The sequence below is a fragment of the Symsagittifera roscoffensis genome, chromosome 8 (genome assembly GCF_963678635.1).
Source record: "Symsagittifera roscoffensis chromosome 8, txSymRosc1.1, whole genome shotgun sequence".
Taxonomy (NCBI): Eukaryota; Metazoa; Xenacoelomorpha; order Acoela; family Convolutidae; genus Symsagittifera; species Symsagittifera roscoffensis.
In genome coordinates, this window is record NC_087069.1 from 26,679,908 (window position 1) to 26,703,739 (window position 23,832).

At 36.0% G+C, this 23,832-nt stretch overlaps 3 protein-coding genes across 3 annotated transcripts in view; all 3 read right to left on the minus strand.

The window, feature by feature from the left end:
- The window catches only part of LOC134853716 (vinculin-like), a 325,677-nt gene that overhangs the window by 232,771 nt on the left and 69,074 nt on the right, over positions 1–23,832 (minus strand). The window lies entirely within an intron of this gene.
- On the minus strand, positions 7,074–10,899 carry LOC134853720 (oxysterol-binding protein-related protein 5-like). Its single transcript, XM_063869721.1, has 4 exons — positions 10,491–10,899; positions 10,053–10,320; positions 9,571–9,871; positions 7,074–7,529 (listed from the first exon to the last, which is right to left on the minus strand). The coding sequence occupies exons 1-4, from the start codon at positions 10,782–10,784 to the stop codon at positions 7,208–7,210; spliced, it is 1,185 nt and encodes a 394-aa protein (XP_063725791.1). The 5' UTR covers positions 10,785–10,899; the 3' UTR covers positions 7,074–7,207.
- Positions 10,798–20,034, minus strand: LOC134853719 (oxysterol-binding protein-related protein 8-like). Its single transcript, XM_063869720.1, has 2 exons — positions 19,382–20,034; positions 10,798–12,161 (listed from the first exon to the last, which is right to left on the minus strand). The coding sequence occupies exons 1-2, from the start codon at positions 19,524–19,526 to the stop codon at positions 10,798–10,800; spliced, it is 1,509 nt and encodes a 502-aa protein (XP_063725790.1). The 5' UTR covers positions 19,527–20,034.

A 23,832-nucleotide genomic window follows, 5' to 3' on the forward strand; every position in this document is an offset into this window, starting at 1 on the left:
GTACCTAGCGAACATGAAGCACGACTAGTACTAGCAAAAAGCCGAGAAAAGCGAGAACAATTGGTCGAAAAAGAGGTCTACCTGCTACCAGCATTGACCAAAGAGAGTGCAATTAAAGAGAACGAAATCCTTAAGAAACGAAGACAACTACTAGATGAAGGCGTTCCTCGCAAAAAGCTGAAAATAAGGAATCTAGAATTGTTCAATGATGGTGTGAAAGTAACTATTGACACTGAAGTTCAGGAACCCCAGCATTGACTAGGATTCCTCAACATTCTGCAACTAAATACTAGAAGCCTAATCAACATAGAGAGAAGAACTAAGCTAGCAAATGCAATTGCAGTTGGAAATTTTAATGTCATATGCTTAAGCGAAACTTGGCTTAACGAGAATATTCAATCATCAGAGCTTTTTCTAAGTGAATATAACATCTATAGATCTGATAGAGCTATTGTGAGTGGTAAAAACTGTCACGGAGGCAGCCTAATAGCTGTCAAGAATAGTCTAATTACCGAGGACTTATCCACCAAACATGACATTCCTGATTCATGTGTGCTATGTAGTATAAAACTTCATCAAACTGAAATGATAATTGGCTCATTCTACATCCGCCAAAAAACAGTAATTACAGATACAAAGTGCATGAATTTGAACAACTGATCAAAGCCATTCCTAAAAACAAACCGCTTCTCTTATGTGGGGATTTAAATTTCCCAGAAACAAACTGGAACACCCTCACCAGTACTGACGAGGAAGAAAACCAAATACTGCAAATTTTTGAAAATGGACTCTTTAGGCAGGCGATAGATTTCCCAACATGTGTGAAGAACATACTAGACGTAGCCTTTTATCGGAATTGCTATACAAGTGCCGAACAAGATTTTAACGTTTCCAAGATTTATGACTGCTCAGATCACAATGCCATAATGTTGTCTATTGAATGCACGGTATCAGAGCCGAAACCATACTTGGAAAATTTTAGAAGTTTTGGAAATGCCGATTTTGAAGGAATAAACAATTTTATAAACGAGAACCCATTTGAACCAGTATGCCACACAAACATTAACAAAATGCATGAGGAGTACACCCAATATTTGGATGAAATCATTAAGAGTTTTGTGCCTCTCAGAACAAGACATAGGAAATCACTTCCACCTTGGATAACAAGTAGCACTTCAAATTTGATCAAAAAGTTACAAACAAAACGGCAATCATGTATACTCAAACCGACCAACTACAGAAGACAACAAGTTAAACTGTTTGAAAATTTAGTAACTGAATCATCGGAATTGGACAGGAAAAACTACCAAGAGGAATTGTTTAGAACACGGAACACTAATGTAATTTTTAAACACCTAAAGAACTTGATAAACATACAAGTCTTCCTAAGTTACTCATAAAAGATGAAGTTGAAAGCACAAATCCAAACGAACAAGTCAACATGCTAAACGACTTCTTTCATTCAGTTTTTAATCCTAAAGAAAGTTTTAGTATTAGAGATATTCAATTTGAAAATCCCTTGTTAACGAATTTTGATATATCGAAAAAGACAGTAAGTGAGATTTTATCAACTCTGGACGTAACAAAGTCACGCGGCCCAAATGGGTTGCCACCTAGCTTTTTTCAGAAAACGAACCGCAATATATGCAAACCGATGAACAAACTTTTGAGAAACGTAAAACGCCTACGAAAAATACCTGATTCATGGAAAACAGCTGCAGTTACTCCTGTTCACAAAAAAGGTGACCGAAAAATGGTGAACAACTATCGACCAGTATCGCTATTAAATATTGACAGCAAAGTCCTTGAAAAATGTATATACAAAGACCTGTACCCTTACTTTGCCTGGTATTTGACGAAACATCAACACGGTTTTACTAAAGGTGGATCAGTTTTGACAAACATGCTCTCTTTCCTGAAAGAAATATATGAAGCGCTTGACAATGACTCAAACGCAGAAATTGTAGCATTCTACACTGACTTTGCAAAAGCCTTTGATAAAGTTCCGCATTTTGATCTACTTAAGAAAGTTGCACTTATAGGAATAGGAGGCTGCATGTTAGAGGTACTCTATGACTATTTGAAAAACAGGAAACAGTTTGTACGAGTAGACAATATCAGCTCAAAAGTTTTAGAAGTCACTAGTGGTGTTCCCCAAGGATCACTTTTAGGACCACTGCTCTTTTGCATTTTTATTAACGACCTACCTGAAGTACTCAAATTCTCTGAACCATATATTTTTGCGGATGATCTTAAACTACTTTCCATCAAAAAAACATCAATTGAAATTCAAGAAGATCTGGACAAAATTCAGCAGTGGGTAACTGAAAACAAAATGGAATTAGCACTAGATAAATGTGCAAAAGCAAGTTTTAGGGGCGGAGACGCTAACTCTATGCTTTTTGGTGTAGTGCTTGGAACATCGATGGTTGTGAAAGATCTGGGAATTTTTGTGTCGGGCGATTTAAGTTGGAAGGTACACATTGAAACAAGATTAAAGAAGGCAAACCAAGTACTGTACCTCCTGAGAAGAAACCTATCAGCAAAGATAAATACTTTTGTAAAGTTAGGCCTGTATAAGTCACTAATACTCCCAGTGTTATTATACGGACTCTCATGTACACATATATCGAGGGGGGATCAATTGCAGTTGGAGCGATTTCAAAAGAAAGTAATCCGTTGGATCACTGGAAATAAAACGGGAGTGTACATCAACGAACTACGCTTGCTAAACATTTTACCCCTGCCCATGTTCATCCAGCTAAATAACATCTTACTTCTTGCCAGTCTTGATTCTAATGAACGAAATGAAATAGTGTTAAACAGGCGAACCACACGGGCTAGAAATACAGAAATTTTTGAGATGCGAAAAGTGAGAACGGAAAAAGCGAGAAACGAATTTGTTTTCAGAACCAGTAGGATTGTAAATCGATTAGAACCATATATTCATTTTGATAAACGAATCGGCCTCAAGACGAGAATTTTAAACACGATGTGGAAATTTGTAAACGAGAGATTTTCAGAAATGACAACGTGCACGTGGCAATTATTCTGTGATTGTATCACGTGCAGAAACAAGTGGACATTGTTTTTGAGAAGACGCCGGGACCAAGAATCCCAACAGCAGTGCTGTGAATCCCCAACAACAACAACAACAACAACAACAACAACAACAACAACAACTAGCTCTGAAAGACCAGTAATTGTAGAAGACAATCTGCTAATGGACAGGAATGAATCAGAAACGTATCACTCCTTTTGCGAAGCATGCTAGATGAAATACAAGAGACTTATCTGTCTATCCCCCGAGATATTCATTGTTTGTAGAAAAAATTTGACTGCGGGATTCGAACTCTTGAGCTGCAGCTCAGCAGTCTACTGCGCAACCACTTGGACCATTGCAAACATCATTGTATACGTTCATGCATATTGGCGTCAGTTATGCTGTTTAAGCATCAGTTATGCTGTTTAAATTTAACTGCCGCTAGATGGCGTCATCAAGTTTAATTCCAGCAACGATGTTTTTTCTTTATACGTCAACTTTTCGTTTCCCTTTTTTTTATTGATTGTGCTGTGTTTTTCATTGTACACATTTCATTTGTCCGAATTGTTTAGAGCGGCACAGCAGCAGAAATTAAAGACGAAAAAATAGCTTTCATTGGATAGTTAACGAAACGACCTTGAAAATTCCGTTAACTAAGATGTATTGTTTAAGATAAATTTCCGCTCTGTTCATTTTGTGGAAATTTTTATGTTAAACAATTTTTATGTTAATTTGATGATTTTTTTTGTCAGCCTCGCTACTATAGGTGGCCGCATTTGCTCACCCACTCAATTGAGGAACGTTGCGGAACATTATTTATTGACAAGATTTTTACAAAATGTGAGTTTCATTGTTGAAAATTAGTTACTAATTGTATACGAAACGTTCAATTGCTTTTTCAAATTCGATTTTTCACAGACTCATGTTATCTGTAAAACTTGACTCTTTTTGCTCACTAATTATCTCACTTCTAATTTCACCAGAAATTCCAAGATTTTCAGTGTTAGGTATGGTATGTCTTTACTACCTCCGCGCCTCAACTATGAGCAAGCTCGGACAGTTGGCGATGCGAACTTCAGCGACATCATATTTCATGACGTGGCTCTAGGGGAGGACACTGAGGGTCACGCTGTTCATCGTTCACGGGAGGCGTCACGTTGAACCAGATGGACTGGACCAAATCGGCAGCTCCCGCCAAATTATCACTCTTCCAGCAGGATACGTACGACCGGTTCGTCCTGTTCGATATTCCCGAGAGTTGTAAAACCTCTGCTTTATTCACGAAGACGCCTCAAGCATCGGCGGTGCTTTTCAGGTATTGCGCGCGTTTGCCCCCGGCGACGCCTGTGTTTTTACTAATTGCCGATATAAAAGGGGTCATTGAAGGCGGTAAATTGTTGCTGGCGACAGATGAGCCAATTATTCCACTTCATAATGACACATCGCTAATGGGTATGGACCTACCAATAAGTTGCGATGCAATAACTGAAATGCGTTGGTTTGCATTTTCCTCCAAGAATGTTCGGTTTACAAGAATTCATGAAAAGACTGATGCTTGTGACGGAATAATGTGCCATGGCCGGCAGTGTATGTAGGGCAAAAGGGACACTCGTGTCTGTCTAAAGAAATCGGGAAGGAATCGGAATGCCTAGTGTGCTCGAGTTTCATGGGAGATTGCGGAAAATATGCACTGCCCATCATCAGTAGCAGAACTGCAAAGTGTCTCTGACCTCGCCATCTTTGCTTCCCACCCCGGAGGTTTGGAAAGTAACATGCCTACATTTGATCCCTTTGTTTAGCCAAACCGTGAATGAAGTTGTGAGGGCTGTTAATGAGCTTGAGGGATTTAAAGTCTGTGGGTGGTACAAACCACCCAAGCAAGATGGAGACGTTTGCGCTGAAGCCCGCAGACTTCACGTAATCAAACTGACGCCCTTAGAAAATTCTGATGCTGCCCCAAAATATGTACAAGTAAATGCGTCTTTTCTGCTGCGTCAACTCCACCACCAGTTTCGTCAACTGGCACAAATTTTGAAACAGTACCGCAATCCGAGGGTGTTACAACATCGGTACCAAATGTAGATCACAACGAGACGGTAACGGATGCTGCACATTCCTCCGTGCAAGACTGATGAAAAGCAGTGAAGGAGCCATTAATAGTGTCAGTGAAAGGTGTGCAAAAGCTTTCAATTTTTTGAATAATCAATATTAATGCGTGAAATCCCTGTTTTTCTTTTTGATTCTTTTGTATGTTCAAGTAATTGCTTTTCCCGGTGGACTTCATAGTGGATGAAGACGCTCGGTGGTATTTAAATGTGGTCAACACTTGACATGCTAAAAGAGACCAGACTTCGTAAAACCCGAAGAGCCGGTCAGCACCAATTGGAATACCTTTGTGCGCACAAAAAATTGGAAAATGTATTTCGCCTGTAGTAAGCCTTTAAATTGCTTTGGCAATTTCTCCCTCTCACTCATTCCTTCACACAACGTTGTGGCGTCTGTTTTACTGTTGTTAACAGTCAACAACGTGCTTTTCTTTTACGCGTTATTTTACTTTCAATCAACAATAACACCAAACTGGTCATCCTTCCTTCAATGTTTTAAAGCACTGGTTTTTAATCCTGGCAACAACCGATCGCAATATCCTCCTGAAGTCATTAAATTAGAAGAGGCCATCAATGATCTAACTTAAATTGACATTTTAATTAGTCTGACAGGCGCACTTTTAGCTCAGCACGACAAGGTTTTTTTTACCTCGATCGAAGTGGAGTAGCTGCCGATAATTTTAACTTCGTAGCAATGGTTCCCGAATCAGGAAACCAGCGCCAGCGGCCGCCGTTATCTTTTTATGTAGCTGCTGTTACTTTCCGTTTAGTTTGCATCGAAAGTGTATGCGGCATATTCTATCGGGCAAAGCTTTTAGAGCCGCAATTCGAGCTGCAATGAAAAATTTAAAAAATGCATGTGTCGAGATGCGCTTCAGATTGAACAACGGGTGATGAAAATAAATAAAAAACTAAATATGTTCTTATTGTTTCAACCTTTGAAAATGGGGAGAAAATTCAAATTCGGGTGTGTTAGTTTTTTTTCCAAGAAAAAAAGCCAAATCAGGTACCACAAACAATAATTGGAATGGATCTAGTGATATTTCAAATTAAAGTTATTTCAGTCGTGATTTAAACATTATGAAATATACCAAAAAACTGTCCCCATGTCGAGAAAAATTTTTGAATTTGAGTTCATTTTCGAGCAAGGAAAGCAATCGTTTATTATAACGTTTATTATATGAACACTGAACCTTTATCAAAATTTTAGGCTGAGAAAAAAATTTTAAAAGAAAACTAGTTTTGCGAATATCATTTAGCGCTTCCTTGGCAATTAAGAAAATTGTTTTGCAAAAAATTATAAAAAATTTTTGGTTGTCATTCATTTTTTGAAGACACATATTGTAGAATACGCCTAATTCACTAACCTTAAACTCGTCTGTATAGTTCTGTAATCACCACGCACTAAAAAACACTTATTTCAAGAAAAAAGAACAACCTTTTTCTGTAGTTGTTTTATGAGTGTGGTCGGAACAGTTGTGCTACTTGCACGGCAAGCGGCTTTCCCTGTCTTAGGTTAGTTGTTAGTGCTTAGTGTTAGTGGTTAGTTGAGCTGATAGTGATTTCGGAAAGCTTTCTTATCGTAATATTTTGAGAAGGTATTTCCTTTTACCTTCTTTTTGCAAAAATGAAGGTGGTTGAGAGAAAATTCTGTTATTTGCACATAGAATGTTCCCCCTTCTTTCCAAAAATTAGCTATAAAAGATTCAATAGAAAGATTCCACTTGAAAATTTGCATCAATTTGCGGAATAAATCTCAAGACTCTAAAATTTCAGCCATTTGAAGTTAACTAGATATTTTAAATCAAATTATCTGAATCAAAAAATGCACCTATTGTCTTCTTTTAAAGGTCGCATTTAAAAAATTCTTCAGAGATGTCTGTCTTATTATCTGCACACTTTGATCCTGTAGATTTGAAAATGACTATCAGAAATTAATTTTATTTAGGAAAGATTTAGAGGTTCTTTGAAACTCGTACAATGCCATAATTGAATCAAGCACAATTTAAAAGGAAGATCAGAATATATTAATCTATTTTTTCGCATTTTACATCAAATGTCAGCTAATATTTGGTTTGGAAGAAGATGTGTTATAGTAGTATGTAAATACTACACAAGCGATGACAAACATGATACAAAAGAATATCGCACTACATGACAGCCCTTTTGAAGAGTTTCTACGCTGATTCTCATGTACAATTCTACTCTGGTAATTCGCATTTGCTCTGTGCTGATTGGTGGCTACTGCCTTGGTTGCACTTTGGATAGTGCGGATCTCTTCATGCAGTGTCCTGAGATCTCGTTGGATTGAGTTCATTTGAGCCTGCATTGAGCTTTCAAATCGTTGTTCGCCATTTATAGTTTCCGATAGGTGTGTGTACCTAAACATTACATAACATTGTCAATAATCATAAAAACAATCAATTATTTTTAGACAAAAGCCATTAAAAGAATGCACTAGATGACACTCAAGTACATTTAAAACTGCCTGGGAGATCACAATTGGATCTACAAATCCGTTTTCAGGTGTCAAACATATTCAATTTCGATATACTATTAAGACTTCTATCCATGAGGGAAAATACCAACACAGTGTTCGGCTCTTTACTGAGAACTGCATAGATTTTTAATCACTAGGTTGTAAAAACAACCGTTCTCTTGAAGCGAAATATGCTATTCATTTAACTGATCTAAGTCAAGAAAAGAAAAAGTATCCCGTATCAATCTAAATAGCCAGAACACGACAAAAATCAGTTCTATAATGTGCACTAAGAAAAAGTAGAAATAAGCCTAATTACTATAAATTCGGCTAGGTCCGGATTCAATCTGCGACCTACGGCGACCTAGAGAATATGAGTCTCAAGAACTAATCACTCAGCCATGAACACTTCATTAATCACAAACACTAGCCTTAAATAAAGCAGAGGACGGATGCTATGAAAATTCCAATGCTACAGATCGTGATTATAGCAAAATTGCCACCAAATAATTAACACTTTGCCATCAAATAATGAACACTACGACCTAGAAATTATGAGTCTCACGCACTAGCCACTCAGCCACGGACTCTTGGTCCATAACAAACACTAGTCACAGATAAAGCAGAAAACAGATGCTATGAAAATTTCAGTGCTACAGATCATGATTATAGCAAAAAGGCACACAAGTTAAAACTTTTGATGAACACTTTTTTTTGCGTGTTAGGTTAGAAAAAAAGACGGTTCGTACTAACACACTACCGCTCGCTAGCGTAAAGGTGTAGCAACTAAGCAGACAAAACATAGCAGACAACTTAAAGCAGGTCCTGGTCAGATTCGAAAATAGGACCTTTGCCGTCCTAGGCGTATTCGTTACCTAGAGACTACGTAATTTCCTAATAAATCATGTCTAATTTCGAATTGTTAAATTTAAACTTTTGAAAAATCATGAAAAACGTCATATCTCGGAAGCTAAAAAGATTTGTGCACTAGTATTTAAAAGCAAAATTTGCAAACCCTACAATTACCATGATAGCACCCCACCATAGGGTTGCTAATTTCAATTTTTGTGAATTATTTCAAATCTAAATTGTTTGAAAAGTTTTCCAAAAAAAAATATAAAATGTCATATCACGAAAGCTAAAAGGATATTACCAGACATATTTGCAACCCTGAAACAACCCTAAAAGCACCACACCCTACAGGGTTGCTAATTTCAAATTTTGGTGAGTTTTTTTAAACCTAAACTTTGGAAGTTAAAAGGATTTGTGCTGTAGTATCTAAAGGCAAGATTTGCACACCCTGCCAGTATCCTGACAGCACCTCGCCATAGGGCTGCTAAACTCAAGTTTTGTGAAGTATTTCGAATCTAAATTGTTTGAAAAACTTTCAAAAAAATCATAAAAATTGCCATGAAGCTAAAAGGACTTGAGCAGACACACTTGGATGCAAAATTTGCAATCTCTGAGAATACCCAGACAGTATCCCACTATAGGTTTCGAAATTTCAAATTTTGGTGTTAGTAATTGAAATCTCGAAAATGAAAACGTTTCTCAAAACTTCACGACGATTTGTCAAGACATTTGGCCTTGACATAAGTAAAGTTCTGACGTTAATTCTTATCCAGATTTTGCCTTAAAACATTCTAGAATATTCATGATTTTCTTGAATATTCAACGATTTTTATTAACCATTGTCCCCTGTGAAAATCGCTTAAACATGGAGTCCATAGAGCACTTGGCGTTGCGTTTAAATAATAGATAAATTTTCTTTCTGCCTACTTACTTTTCCCATTACAACCTCCCAGCCTAGTAACACAAAAATCATAGACCCAACCCATTTTGATTTCGATATAACGTACCGGCTACAATTTACGGGGCAGGGGCCATTCTGTCGAACGAGCTGGCAAACATGCCCCCAATACCAGGACAACATTGTTACTTACCTATCAACTCGCTCCTTCGATGGCTGTTTCACGACTCTCACATGTAACCCTCCATCAGCCGAGTCTGACGCATCCTCACCTAGGTGACTACCATCGCCTCCATGCAATTCCACTCTTGTGCTACTCGATATCGAAGGAAACGTTCCCCTCTTGTGCGTTTTGATTTGAAAATTGTGCTCGTATTGATAATCGTCGAAGTTGGGGTCCCACAATGCGTCTGAATGATATTTATAAGTGAATATCTTGGTTTCGTGTGGGTCGTTTTCGTCTTCAACCATCAAAGAGGGTTGATACACCACGCCTATAAAGACAGGAGAAAGATCAATCCTCTAAGCAAAACACAAAGACTGCTAGAACAAAGCCTTTTGATAACGAGAGTATTTATAAGAGGACACTTTAAGGTAGTTTTAATGAAAAAACTATTTCCGCTCTATGTCTACAAAATTGAAAATGTAGAAGAAGGGATCGAGTGTTGAGGGTACCTAACTGTTCCCGCGTAGCTCTCAACTCCCTCTGCCGTTGCTCAACTACAGTCTTCTGCTGTATCGCTTCTTCCTCCTCGCCTCTGAGCAAGGCTTCAGTTAAGCCACACCACAGTCTAGCAGACTCATACTCCACCAAATCATTCTCGTGCACCACATACTTCTGCAGTAGTTTAGACTTCTCCACTTTCCAGAACACTTCTTTACTGCTGCTTCCTGCCGTCTTCACATATACTACTGAGTTCCAATGTCCTTCAGCTTGCATTACCTAAGCAGAAACACCTTATTCCTCGGGTTGCATCGTAAACATAAGTATTTGTGGTTCAAAATGGACCACAGACAAATTCGTGAAAATATCATTATGCCAAGCCATTCCGAAAAGTGCTTGAAAAAATAAGTGAAATAACTGTTAGCTTTGACAATTTTTGAATGGCATACCTCCTGTTTCTTGTCGTCGTAAAGTCTAGCTCTGATCCTGTGAAACTGGTTCTCACGACCCCAAGGACTCCACCGTGTTTTATTCTCAATCTCGCATGAATATCCAGTTTGCTCACACGCTAACACACAGGGACCTTCGAAGTCAATTCTGAACTGGCCAATAAAGACGTTTAGAATCATCAGGTCAGGAAAAGATGCCGTGTACGTTTCATTTAGATTCTCAAGCTGAACTTCCAACCTCCCTCGTACGTTTGTTCTCACGTAATACCCGTGGAATCGTATCTCAAACTCCATTAGAACCTTGATATTAAATCCCTCTTGTTTGTTCACGCAGTAAATAGCACTCGCAGGCGGATGATGAGTTACCTCTTCGGCTATGAAGTGGGTTCGAGATCCGGTTTGGATGTTGGAAGTAACACCTCGACCTCTCGCCTAAAACTGAATTGTAGTACTTCTTCATTTCACGAGTCGGATGAAAATTCTGCAGCCAAAGCATGAACTTAGCGAATATTTCCATTCTTTCTTTCGGCGTAGGCGCTTTCGACATATCAGCTATTAGATCCACTTTATAAAACATGTCTTGTAGCTTATCGAGAAATGACCTCGGGTAATTTACAAATGGGGGTATTACAATTCTGGACAGGGGTTGATTTGGTTTAATTTGTCTGGCAAGTCCAATTAGGATATCCAATTTTCCGTTTCCAAGTTGGTTTCCAGCTGCTTTTGAGAGCTGGTTCAGATGCGCCAAGGGTTCCTCGTTGTCTCGAACATACATCGTTTCTTCGTGTATTTGCTCCGAGCACGCTGATTGATCAATTTCGACCGAGTCTACTGAGTTGTTCTGATTGTTCACATCGTTTTCTTCATCTCCGTTCTCCGAGGAGTCACTCGGCGTTGATTGAACTGTGAAGTCTTCAATGACAGCTAAGCCCGCAACTGGAGGTATGACGTCATAGAAAAATGAGGCACACATTGTCTTCATAGCTTGAAGCCATTTCTTGCCGACTTCCTCGGACTCCGCTCTTATAATCACAGACGTCAGAGGCAAGTTCAGCCCTTTCAGATTCCCCACAGGTTGCAACTTTTTCGGACCCTTGTTAACCCACAGCGACTTGTTCAAACAGTGTATGAGTTTAAAGCAGAACCCTTCGCGTTGCGTTGGTCTCTCGATTATGTAAACAGAAGATAGAAGAATTGTGCCGACCCAACCAATGCGACGTTGCATGTTCTCGTTTTTATATACTACTAAGAAACCCGGTTTTAGCACACAGTAGAATTTGATCCACATCTTGTGGAAAACAGCACATCTGAATTTTAGCCATCCTTGTAACTTATCAAAACTGTTATTTTTAATATACTCTTCCACTCTTCGTACATACTGTCGTTTCGCCTTCGAGTATTGGTCTCGTTGTTGATCACGCTGTTGTCGCTCCTCGTCTGTCATCACAGTCGAGTTGGGCCTGAGTCGTGCGAACCTACGACGTCGTCCACTGGTGCTGCTTCGGGTTCTGCCGACTGACGAGGATCCACCCGGACCTCCTGAAGTGCTGCCGCTTCGATTCGGCAACTCGACGCTGTTGTCGCCCATAGGTTGATCTTCATCGTGTTCGGCTTGGAATGTGATAAACTCTTCAGTGCAACTGGCACATGATCGCAAGTTGTCAGACATGCCTAAATAATGTTCGGAGTGATTAAAGAACTGCTGGAACAAAAGTAAATTCCTTTTTTTTTCAATAAACCATATGATATCAACGACTCAATAAAACTCCTTTTCTTCGTGAACAAAATCTAAAAGCAAGGAAACTTTTGTTGAAAATCGAAATGCGTATGATAATTGAATAAACAGATAGAAAATGGGTATAATTATTGTAAAGTCAATTCAAAATTGAAAAAAGAGGGCTGCGAAAATTCAACAAAGTTCAAATTTTGACGGATATATTACGAGGAATGAAACTATTTGCAGTGGTGTGCTTCACAATACAGATTTGCAAGAACAAACTCAAAACTTGGACTATGATACAATTTTGAGTCAAATTTTATTAATTTCAACAATGTAATGTTCTATGATTCACTAAACATTTGACGTAACATCACTTATTTGAAAGTCAAAAAGCTATAAAAATAACTATTAAGATCGAATGTAGAATCGTTCAAGTTACCTTCGGTTTGTTATAAACTGTGAATTTTGCTAAGGTAAAAAAGTCACCTTCAATATATTCAATAATAACCAAATAAAATCACGCTTCAGAAAATTTAACGTATTCCAAACATACTGGTATGTTTAGCTTTTGTTGTAGTTTTTTATTCTGCAATTATTTGCAGCATTTAACACAGTTAAAACTTTTTTTATTTTTAGAATACATATTGAGGCATCTGCAGACAAATTCAGTTACGTTTTCATCAATTCAAATAACGAAATGACAAACTCAGCGGGGAAAGTTAATGAGCACAAAAGTAGATTCTAAACTCCTTAATATATTGTTTTTTATTTCATTTTTCTGTACTCTTCTTTGTTTTCTGAAATCTTAAAATATACCAAAACAGTCGTTTAGTTTCAAGTAATTGGAAAACGTTTCAGGTCTTTCCAGTGGCGGCTCAAAATTACCAAGATATTTAGTGAACTATTTTCTTTGAAATTAAGTTTCAGATTTCCGTTTCATTTAATTTCAGCTTGTTCAGTTTCAAGCACTTTAATCCAATTTTCAACATGCCAAAAAGATCAATTTCTGACCCAAAAAACCCAATGTTGCATTACACCTATCACGACTGAAAATAGGTTTAAAAAAACAGGGTTCAACTAGAAACCCTTTAATATCCAGTGCACAGATTTGATAAGAATTTGGAACGGACTGGCAACGAAAATGAAGTTCACTTCAGAAAAAATTACCTAAATTATATCGATGAAATTATAGTTTCCACTTGAAAGACTTTTCAAGTTAGTGCCGAGGCCGTTGCGTTTTGTTTAACGGACGGTAGCTCGCTCAAATATACTGAGTCAAACTAGCTCGGAAATAAGTCTACAACCCAACTGAATTGATAAAACTTGAAAATGCATACAAATGTAAAAAAAACCGATGAGCAAAAAAAGTGGAATCAATGTTTTTAATGATATTTTGGTAGCAATCGGAGCCTTCAACCCTGACCCTCTATAGCAATTGAAAACTCCGAGGAAATATTATTAATACAAGATTGATCAAATATGCGACATAAAACAACCTACCTCCAGGCAAAAGAATTAGCCCAAAACGAGGTTTACAGATCTCGAAAAATCAATCTAGGACAAACAACTGAAAGACGATCACAGAAGTTAAAATCCGAGTCAAATTGCGTATCTTCTAGAGTTGAAGGGTCAATTTCCACTGGTTTAGTATAACACTCAACAAAAAATAGTTTCAGCTTTCCAAAATAACGTGAATTTTAATTCTTTTAATAAAACACTTGCGGTTTTAGCAGTCCGTGTAAGCAGCGCTACGAAAAAAAAATTATTATAATTTTTCTTTTTATAAAAAAGCAATAACAAAAAACCAATTACTTTTGATGTACATTTGAATTACATTTGATGCGATAAACAGAGCTAGAAGAACGACTTAATGAACAGGAAAAGTACGAATTTGAAACTACTTAGTTTTATCTGTTAAAAGAAAGATTAGCCTTCGAAAGGTTATTTCTTCAACTTAAAAAGGAAACAACGCATTCTTTTGCTCTAACTAAATATAGAGAACAGCAGAACTAATAAATTGCTTTCATGAAACGGCCAGAACATAATTAAATTCGAGTGGCAAATTATAAGTTTTTTCAAGTCATGAACAAAAAAATAGAATGGTATTTGAAAGATGAAGTCGATATTCAGAGTAACTGCAAAATTTGTAATATAAAATAAGTTGGGCATAAGACTACAGAATATTAGCCATCAAAATAATTTTAATGAGACTGGCAACCATTTGAAAGTGATATCTAGTTCGATCCTAATTTGGTTGTTGAATAACTCAACTAATTCGGTAGGGTAATTAAAACTTGAACAAAAAGAGATGAGTCTAAGCTCAGCACCATGGTAAGTGGGTTGAATGACGCAACTGCAGCCAGGGGGAAATAATGAACTGAATTAGCGCTCTTTCCTTTATTTGACTATCGGCGCGTATAGCGGAAAGATTCAGACGTATTTGACAACTTAGTCATAAGACGGTAGAATCGCGGGAAAAATCAAGCGACCAGCAAACAAAATTACGGAGTTTCGTATTTATTTTTTTTGTTTAACCAAATTTATGCATTATAAAAGATTCAAATTTTAGTTTGAGTGGAGTTGGCTGCAAAACAGATAATATATGCAGAACAGTTAAACGCTTTTATATTAAAAAAAATTGCTCGTATCAGGACAACGCTCTGAATGTTCCGACTGTCCATAAACTGGTCTCGAATAGTTTTTGGTTAATGAAATATTGACAAACTTTGAGTTTTAAGCTGAATATTAAGAATCGTGAATGGAATTAATAAGACCAATTAGCCTACCTCAATTGAATTTGGAACAATTTTGGGGTGCCGGATATTTCGCCACGCGTACATAATGTGCGCTAACTTTCAGCATCAAAGTATCACAGTGCTCTTATAGTCACCTTAGTGTTTTAGAGAGCCCTTCACAAAAATGACAAAAAAATTTGAATCGTAAAATGGCGCTGAAAAAAATTCGAAAACTAATGTAACAAGACTGCTCGTATCAGGGCGAAGCCCTGAATGTTCCGACTGCCTTTTAAGGTTTATGGAGCAGCAGTAATAACATAAAAAATTAAATGAAATAAAATAAAATGAAATTTTTTTTTAATTTGAAATTTTTTATAAAAATCATCCCCCACACACCATATGAAGTACAAAAAGATACATTTCGTTCCTTGTAACAAACCAATTATGGCAAATAAGCTTCGTTCAACCAATTTGGAACGATTTATAAGACGGATTAAATCTCCGCTTACGCATTAATAGCGCGAATTATATCGCGCGTTAATTGTCCCAAATTGGTCAAAATGGCCAAAACGGCAATCTTTAAACCCTCATAACTTTACGCAAAATGATCACAGGTGAAATATCTTTTCAAATTTAAGCTCAGGACAACAATGGCTTTCGAATGATCTAAAAAAATTCCGTCAAAAATGGCTAGTTAAAAAGTGAAATTTGTCTGAAGAAAAAAAAACCCACCCCGAGCACAAATATTTCGTTACTTTCGTATCGAAAGTCGGAACAACTAGAGCAAATTTAATCTTTCAGGGCTTGAAGAGGATTATCCTTCTTTAAAAAAGTCAACTATACGCCTGCTCGTCGCTTTATTCGCTCGAAATTAGACAAACCAAAAATTTCAAATCGGTTTTTCTCGACACTGAGAAAAAGTTTTGATTTCGTTTGAATCACGACTAAAAAGGCTTTAATATGATATATCACTGGAACCTGCGCGATGATTATTTGCGGTACTTGACTTTGCGTGGAAACGCAAAAATGATTTAAAAAAAGAAAAAAAACACCCGAATACAAAGTTCCTCCTCATTTTCAATGGTCGGCACAAAAAGCTCCAGCTGAACATAATTCAATTCCACTGATGCTCAAAAATTTCTGTAAGGTATACTGAACTTTTGCTCTACGGAATTTGAGTTATATATAATTGTAAAACTGCACAATTCACAACTTGAATTCGACCTTTTCTTTTACGTGGATACAATAAAACTACAAGGGTACTAAATTATGCATACATATTCCATATGACGATCTTCTGTCTTCTAAATTCAGAACAAAAGAAAACTTCCACTTGAATTAATCTCAGCAAAAGCTAATGCGTTTCAAGAAAAAAATAAACAACAACGCATCAATTTAAAATTTAAGTTGAAAGGATCATCAAAGGACCAAAATTTCAGAAATGAAAGTGATAAAAGTGGGACCACTTTGGGACCAATTTAAATTCATGCTGTTTTAGGTACTCAAATTTATTTCCCTTGAGTCGAAATGCAGTTTCTTTTTAGAGAACTATAAATCGTGAACAAATTTGAATTTAAACAAACTGGCATAAGTTTTCACGTTCAAATGACAATTCTGGTTCCCAATAACCTTGAGTAATTTGGCATTCAGGGATATCACGATCGAATATCACAGACTTTCCTTTAAAGTTAAGCAAGCAACGCACACAAAGTAAACACAATGGCAAACAGTAAAATAGGAAGTTTGTTTATTTAGAAAGGAGATATATGGTAAGAAAAATGAGAAGGTTTAAGTGGACTCAAAATCGATAAATGAATAAATTATGCATTCCATGTGGACTATTATGCATTCAAAAATCAATTGAGTACTGCAACTAAAACATTTCATTGGATGGAAACCTAATAGTCCATTTATGTTTTTTCATAACTGAGAAAAAATGAGAACTTCTCATGATTATGGAGACTTAAAAACACTGAGGCGAAGCTGAGCTTCGCACAACTTGCGATAGAAATATGAATGATTATGAAAATCAAACGAAAAAAATTCAAAAAATCGTTTTTGTCAATAAAAATTACAACAAAAGCCCAAAATATCAGGAACAAAATTGCCTGCACCATTATAAACTCTATAAAGAGCTTTGTGAATGCTATCAAAAGCCAAGTTGTCAGAAAAAGTCCTTTCTGCGGAACTAAGCAGACAAAAATAGGCAGACAGACAATAATCTAAATGAGCCAAATTTTCTATTTGCAAGAAAAACAGGTCTCAACTGGAATCAAACTCCCGGGTTTTGTCGCCTCAAGCATAGGGGTTACAAGCAACTTGAAATAAAGCTGAATCATCGAGCTACAGGAACTAAGCCGACGAAAATAAACAGACGGACGATAGTATGAAAAAGCACAAAAAATCAAGTTTACAAAAAAAGGACCCGGCTGGATTCGAACCGCTTATCTTTGCCGTCTCAAGCCTTTTTTTTCCATAATTACCAAGCGGTAACAGAGCCGAAAAACCTGAGCAGAAACCCTTTATACCGAAAAGAAACTCAAAAAAATTCTAAACTTATAAGAAATGTTATAAGTCCCTTTTCCCCTGAGAGCAGATAAATGCACACTTTTTTCGGACGCAACGAAGCAAAAGGAGTCTATTAAGTAGATAAAAATTTAGCCAAAATTTATTAGGCCGATAACATACCAGGAAAAATGGAAAAAAATGAAGTTTTAACAAATCGAGCTGGCAAAATTACTACCAATGTGAAAAAAAATTTCGATTCTGCCGGATTTTAAAAAGCTTAAAACAACTTCAGTGAAAATTGTTTACAGCTAAAATAAACGATTCTTAGATGTGGCAACTAAGCCGACAAAACATAAGCAGACAAATCTTATGCCAAAATCTTTGTAAACCGGAACGGAACATTTACTGTTTGAAATAAACTGGTCGTGGTCAAATTCGAACCCAGGACCTTTGCCTTCTCAGGCGTATTCATTACCACCAGGCTAAGTGTGCGAGATACAGTACAAAATTTGAATTCATTTTGAGCCAATGTGCCGCCAGAAGCTAATGATCCTGTGGACAAAATTGTTTACGAGGAAAAAAAAGTCTAGTACCCGATTGCAATACCCTTGCTGTCGCGAGGGTAAGAAATCATCATTAGTCAATGATTTAATTTGCAACATTTACTATGCAAAAAGTTAACAATCAACTCCGCGTCTGGAAAAGGTCAGCGATATCAAAATTTACATGTTGTTAAAAAATAAACAGAGAGGGAAAACTCAGACACAGAAATTACCGGAAAGCACTGGTACTGAATTAAGAGTCTCTTTTGATAAACTGAACACCTTTCGATTCGAAGAAATTTTGATGCTCTATGATTTGAGCACTTGACAATATTAAACTCAAAGTTTAATTGTCAAGAAAAACGAAAGAAATTTTAAAAGAAATTGCGATCTGCTCATCGCTTTTCTACTTGATGTAACAACAAAATTTGACAATTTTTGGTCATTTTGGAATCCAAACTGATTACGCAAGAAACTCTTTTTATTGTTTTTTTCCAATTATCTTGAAAAAAATGAATAAATATCTTGAAAAATGAACAAAGAGGCGAAGTGGTCATACACATGCAAAAATATGACCAATAACGCTCCTGTGAAAAACTGAATGAGTAAAACTTTGAGTCTACAAAATTTCTTAAGTGACGCACGCCAACTCTGACGCATTAGCATTCATTTTGAAAAAAAAGAAACTTACCAAATTACATGCCTTAAATTATAGAGCAGTCTATGGAGCAGTAATAACATGAAAAAATTATATGTAACAAAAACAAAATCCACTTTTTTAAATTCGAGATTTTTTTTGTGAAAATCATCCTCCTACACGCCATATTAAGTTCAAAATGATAAATTTCGCTCCTAGTAACAAATCAATTATGGCAAATAAGCTTCCTTCAATCAATTTGAAACAATTTCTATGACGGATTAAATCTCCGCTTACGCGTTAATAGCGCGAAATATATCGCGCGTTAGTTGTCCCAAATAGGCCAAAATAAGCAATTTTCAAACCCCCAAAACTTTACGAAACAAATCACAGGTGAAATATCTTTCCAAAATTAAGCTCATGACAACATTACTTTTTGAATGGTATAAAAAAACCGTCAAAAATGGCTAGTTAAAAAGTCAAAATTTGTCTGAAGAAAAAACACCACACCGAGCACAAATATTCCGTTACTTTCGTAACGAAAGTCGGAACAATAATAGTCTGTGTTAAAATCCTTAGAACTGTCTGTACTTAATAGCTGGTTATTGATCAAAATAAACACTTTCAAAATGAACACATTTTATCGCAACAATATTTGCGTCGCAACAATTTTTGCAACTTAGTTTGGAAAAAAAGATAGCTCATACTAAAACACAAGCATGTTCAAAACCAGACTACTATCAACTTACCACTGACATTCGAACTGTTTCGCACGTGGCTAAAAGATACTACTGGTGATATTCTAACAGACGGAGACGACAACGCAGTAGCGGTGGCACTGCTTGTAGTCGGAGCGTCATGTTCAGTCGAGGCATTTCTACTTTTCGGCTTCATTTTGTACCAATTGCCACAATGAAGTTCTTAAACGTAGCTGAGGGAAATGCAATAAAGTGGCTGTCAAAACTAGTCTAAATTGCAATTGACTCAGACCTGTGGTGTTGTAATAAGACCTATTGGCAAAATGAAACAACGTTTGGGGTTATAAGTAAAATTAATTGCCCGGAGGAAATAACTTTCTCAAAGATAACACAAACTTTAACTTGGTCCCAAATTGTTAGCAAAATATAGCGTTTAAATAGACTACGAAAGAGTAAAATAGGAAATAGTTATTTTGATAATTTGTTCTTCAATCCACTCTTAAGTTTGAATGGTACTACTTAGTACCAACCCAGCCATTCGCTATCTATCTTAAATAAAGCAAGCATGAACAAAAATTACTGGCGAGTTGAACTGAATTTGTAATCGTCGAGAGAATATTTAATAGCAGTTTGCTTTATTCTAGAGGAATAAATCTACTTCTCAGTTAGGGGATTTCTGCTAATCTAAGTTATAATACAATCCTTGAGGGGTTATAATTTTTGCTCTAGTTACTTTCTAATTTCAACACGCTTCGAAGCATGTCGTTAAAATTTAAAGTCAAACATTCAAATGTCAAAGAAGCGCTGTAGTATGTGGTTCTAATCTTATCAAGTTCAGTCAGAAAATGAAAATGACTGACTTAGATATCGCATCGTATGATTGTCACGGTGTTTGCCCAGTAGATGTATAACTAGTATGTATGAACAGCTTAGGGAATAGAAATCGGTTCCATTATTACACGCATAAAGTATGAACACTTTTTATAACACGCGCATAAGCATTGAAAATTCCTAAAAACCAATCAATTTAAAAACTGATTTTGTGTTGAGAGAAAAATCAGGATTTATAAATCGATATGAAATGATATTCCGAAAACCATTCAATATTCATAATCAGCTGAACGATAACTTTTATAAAAACCAGTAGGAGATTGGCTACATCATGCAACTACAACAACCACTCAAATGGAAAAAAATGAGGTCACTTGTTTCTATTTTGGATATTTGTTAGCGTAAAAAATTGTTTACAATATAATGCATGGTTATTTGTGCAGAAAAATTCACGCATCTGTGGAATAAAACAAAAATAATTGCAATAAATAGCACTTAATGATAACGCGATTCAATTTTCCATTCATTAATAATTTCAATTTATTTTTGCTTTGTTTAATTTTAACTAGCCTCGAAATTTTATATATCGATTCCGATTCAAAAGCAACTAATAACTAATAAGAAGTAATATTTGACGCAAAATGCCGATTTAATTTTGAACAAAATCTGACAATGACTTGAGTCGTTAAATTATTTTTTGCGTCAGTTTGTCAGTTACGCTTAAGCAAACATACCAGCGTTTTCAGACCACAGAAAAAACATACGTCAAATTACTTTAAAAAACTTATTGTCATAAAGACATTCATTCTTTGTCAGATTTTATAATTTTTCAAACGTTTAAAAGATTTTATACACTACCATTGAATATTTTAGACATTGGAAGTTTTGGTTATGTGGTTTTAAAATTTCTTTTAGACTGCATTTACGACACCGAATTGAAAATGCATTCAGACTTTAAATATTTGAAAAGATCGTCACTGGCAGCAGAAACATACTGAGAAAACGGACGCCTCAAAGGCTTGATTTTTTTAAAACCCGCACCCTCAAGAAAATCTAAGAACCGCGATAAACTGGACACATGTTTGGTGACGAGCAATATAAGTGATTTATGTATATACATCCTAGTTCATAATAAACAATGAAACTATTTAACCGAATATAAAACAGTAATTACATGAAATGCCATAAAATTTCTAGGTCGATTTAAATATTGAACCTTTTTGGCTAGAAAAATTGCTTGCGGAGCAATGTTTTACTCTCAAAGCAGCGCTAAACTGCGATGAGGGAGGTACAACCGAAAAGACCCTACGAATTTTAAGCTACATAGTTTTTATTTCAAATCACAATTATTTTTGTCCCCTCTTTCTAATATAATCTAGTCCAACTTATGCTCTTGTTATAGCCTATGTTTTGCAGGCAATACGAATCTCTTCAAAATATGACAAACAGAAAACTACCACAATAAAAAATCCTTAATTGACAAAAAATTCAATCATTTTTTAACTTTCGTCATTCTTTGCATTTAATAGAAAAAATATAATTAGTATGGAATGGCTAGAAAAAAATTGAATGAAAGATTATTTTTTGATTTTTAAAAAATGTAGACGATCCCATATCATCCATACAATCCAAAAACGGAAGTCGTAACATAACACCACATAAGCAGGGCAATTGGGGAAGGGGTTCTTGATTTAATGACAGCTACGAATAAAAAGAAACCCGGAAAAAGCTTTAGCTTTCAACTCTCGTGGTAACTTTTCATTTTTAGCACGCTTTTCCACTTACCAGTTTCACTTCCTCAAATTATTTAAAAGAAGAAAAGTTTAGTTGGTGATTTCGGAAGAAACATATTCACGTTTTATTAAGGAAGCTCACACCGACCGAAGAAAAATTGAAGAAAAAAAAGCTTAATGAACCGATTTCTTTTTTTTTAAAATAAATTTTGCAATAGATAATTGCAACTAGAAGATGAAGGAAAATGCCCTCAGAAATATAACCGAGAATGAACAAAATGTTATTGTTAGTTTCAACTCAAAGAGATTGTTTATTTTTGGATTTTTTGTACCGACGAGGGAATATAGCTTCAATTAGAAAGTAACAAGCACATGAAAAAATTCAATAAAATTGAATGGACCACAAAATTTTTTTTTTCTGAAAGCCGAAAGTGAACAAATTGTGAATCCACTTTGAATTCTGTATTTCTGAATTTTTGTGTTCACACATGTAACACAAAAATTTTGTTAATCACAAAACTAAAATCAATCGAAATTCGATCAACATAATTGAAAAAATAATTCTTTCGAGAATTTCGTAGTAAATTTTATTTTTAGATTTTCTGTGTTCCAAAGAAAAGCAAATCCAATTTGAAAGTAACGGCCAAACAAAAGATGAAAAATAACGAAGCAGCAAGTCAAGATAAAGTAATAACTACTCAACAAAAGGCACAAAAGAAAGCTCGTTAGTGATTCATTACTTGTCTCGGTACGTTTCTCGCAAACATAATCATCAGTATGCCATGGCGTAAAATGAATGAAAGGTTTGATAGATCGAACATAAGCTAGTTTTCATTTGTCCATTTGACAAATTAGTTTGGTTCTTATGCCCTTTCTGGTACAAACTTTTGCACCAAGCCGACGTCTGTGTCATTTTTACTTGTTCGGCCCAAAATACTGGTAAAATCGCCACATTAATTATTGAACACGCGATAACAAATAAACTGAGGCGATTTATTGAGCTTCAATAATTGTCATTTCATTTTTCTATTTTCAAGATTTGAAAAATTGGGCTGAATAAATAAAAAGACCCAAAGCCTGCAGCAGCATAGAATGACAATGAAATTTTTGGCAAAATTATTAGAAATTGAACAGATCAGCTATTTGAATTTTTTAGGCGTTCGCAATTGCACGCACAAACTGCCAACGTTTGTTAAAACTATTACATACTTGTGCAGTAGGTTGCAAACTGTTTTAAATTAATTTGCAGAAACAAAATTTTAAAAAATCCATTTTATATTAGAAGGGGAGGGAAAGATAGAAAACTGAGCGCCCGATGGGTCCCAAATTAATCTGTGCAAGTGGAGAGAAACAGAAAGTCCTCAATTGAATAGTATTTCTCTGGCTAAAATCGATTAGACTAGCATCTTCAGTGAAGCGTTCCTTTGATCCCTAGTTTTTGTTCAGCTGCTGTTGCTTATCAATAGAGTGGTGGCTATTTTCGGGCTACTATGCAAGCGCTTTTCCTACATTCCGAAATGTCAAGGAAAATAGATTTGATGGATAACCTTTCCTGGTGCAAACTGCCCAAGGCGCTCTCGGAAAATATTCAACAGTTCTTTCCCTTTAAGTAATTATAAGTAACACAAACCAAACGTTTAATTCACTCAGACATTTGGCCCGAACATGGTGCAAAAATTGAGTTAAAAATATTAAGTTCAGTAAGGTTACTACCGGTTAATGAAAACAAAATAGCAGGATATGAATTGGGTAAGTCACACACTTTTAAAATAACACGCTACAGAACCACAGGAAATTCCATCAATTTATTTGCAAATGGTTACTATTGGGGAAAAGCAGTGTTACATTTTAGGGCTAAAAATCCTCAATTTGAATACTATGGTTCAGATGAAGTTCCCAGAAGAAATGTTGAAATAAATGGGTTGGATATGATTAATG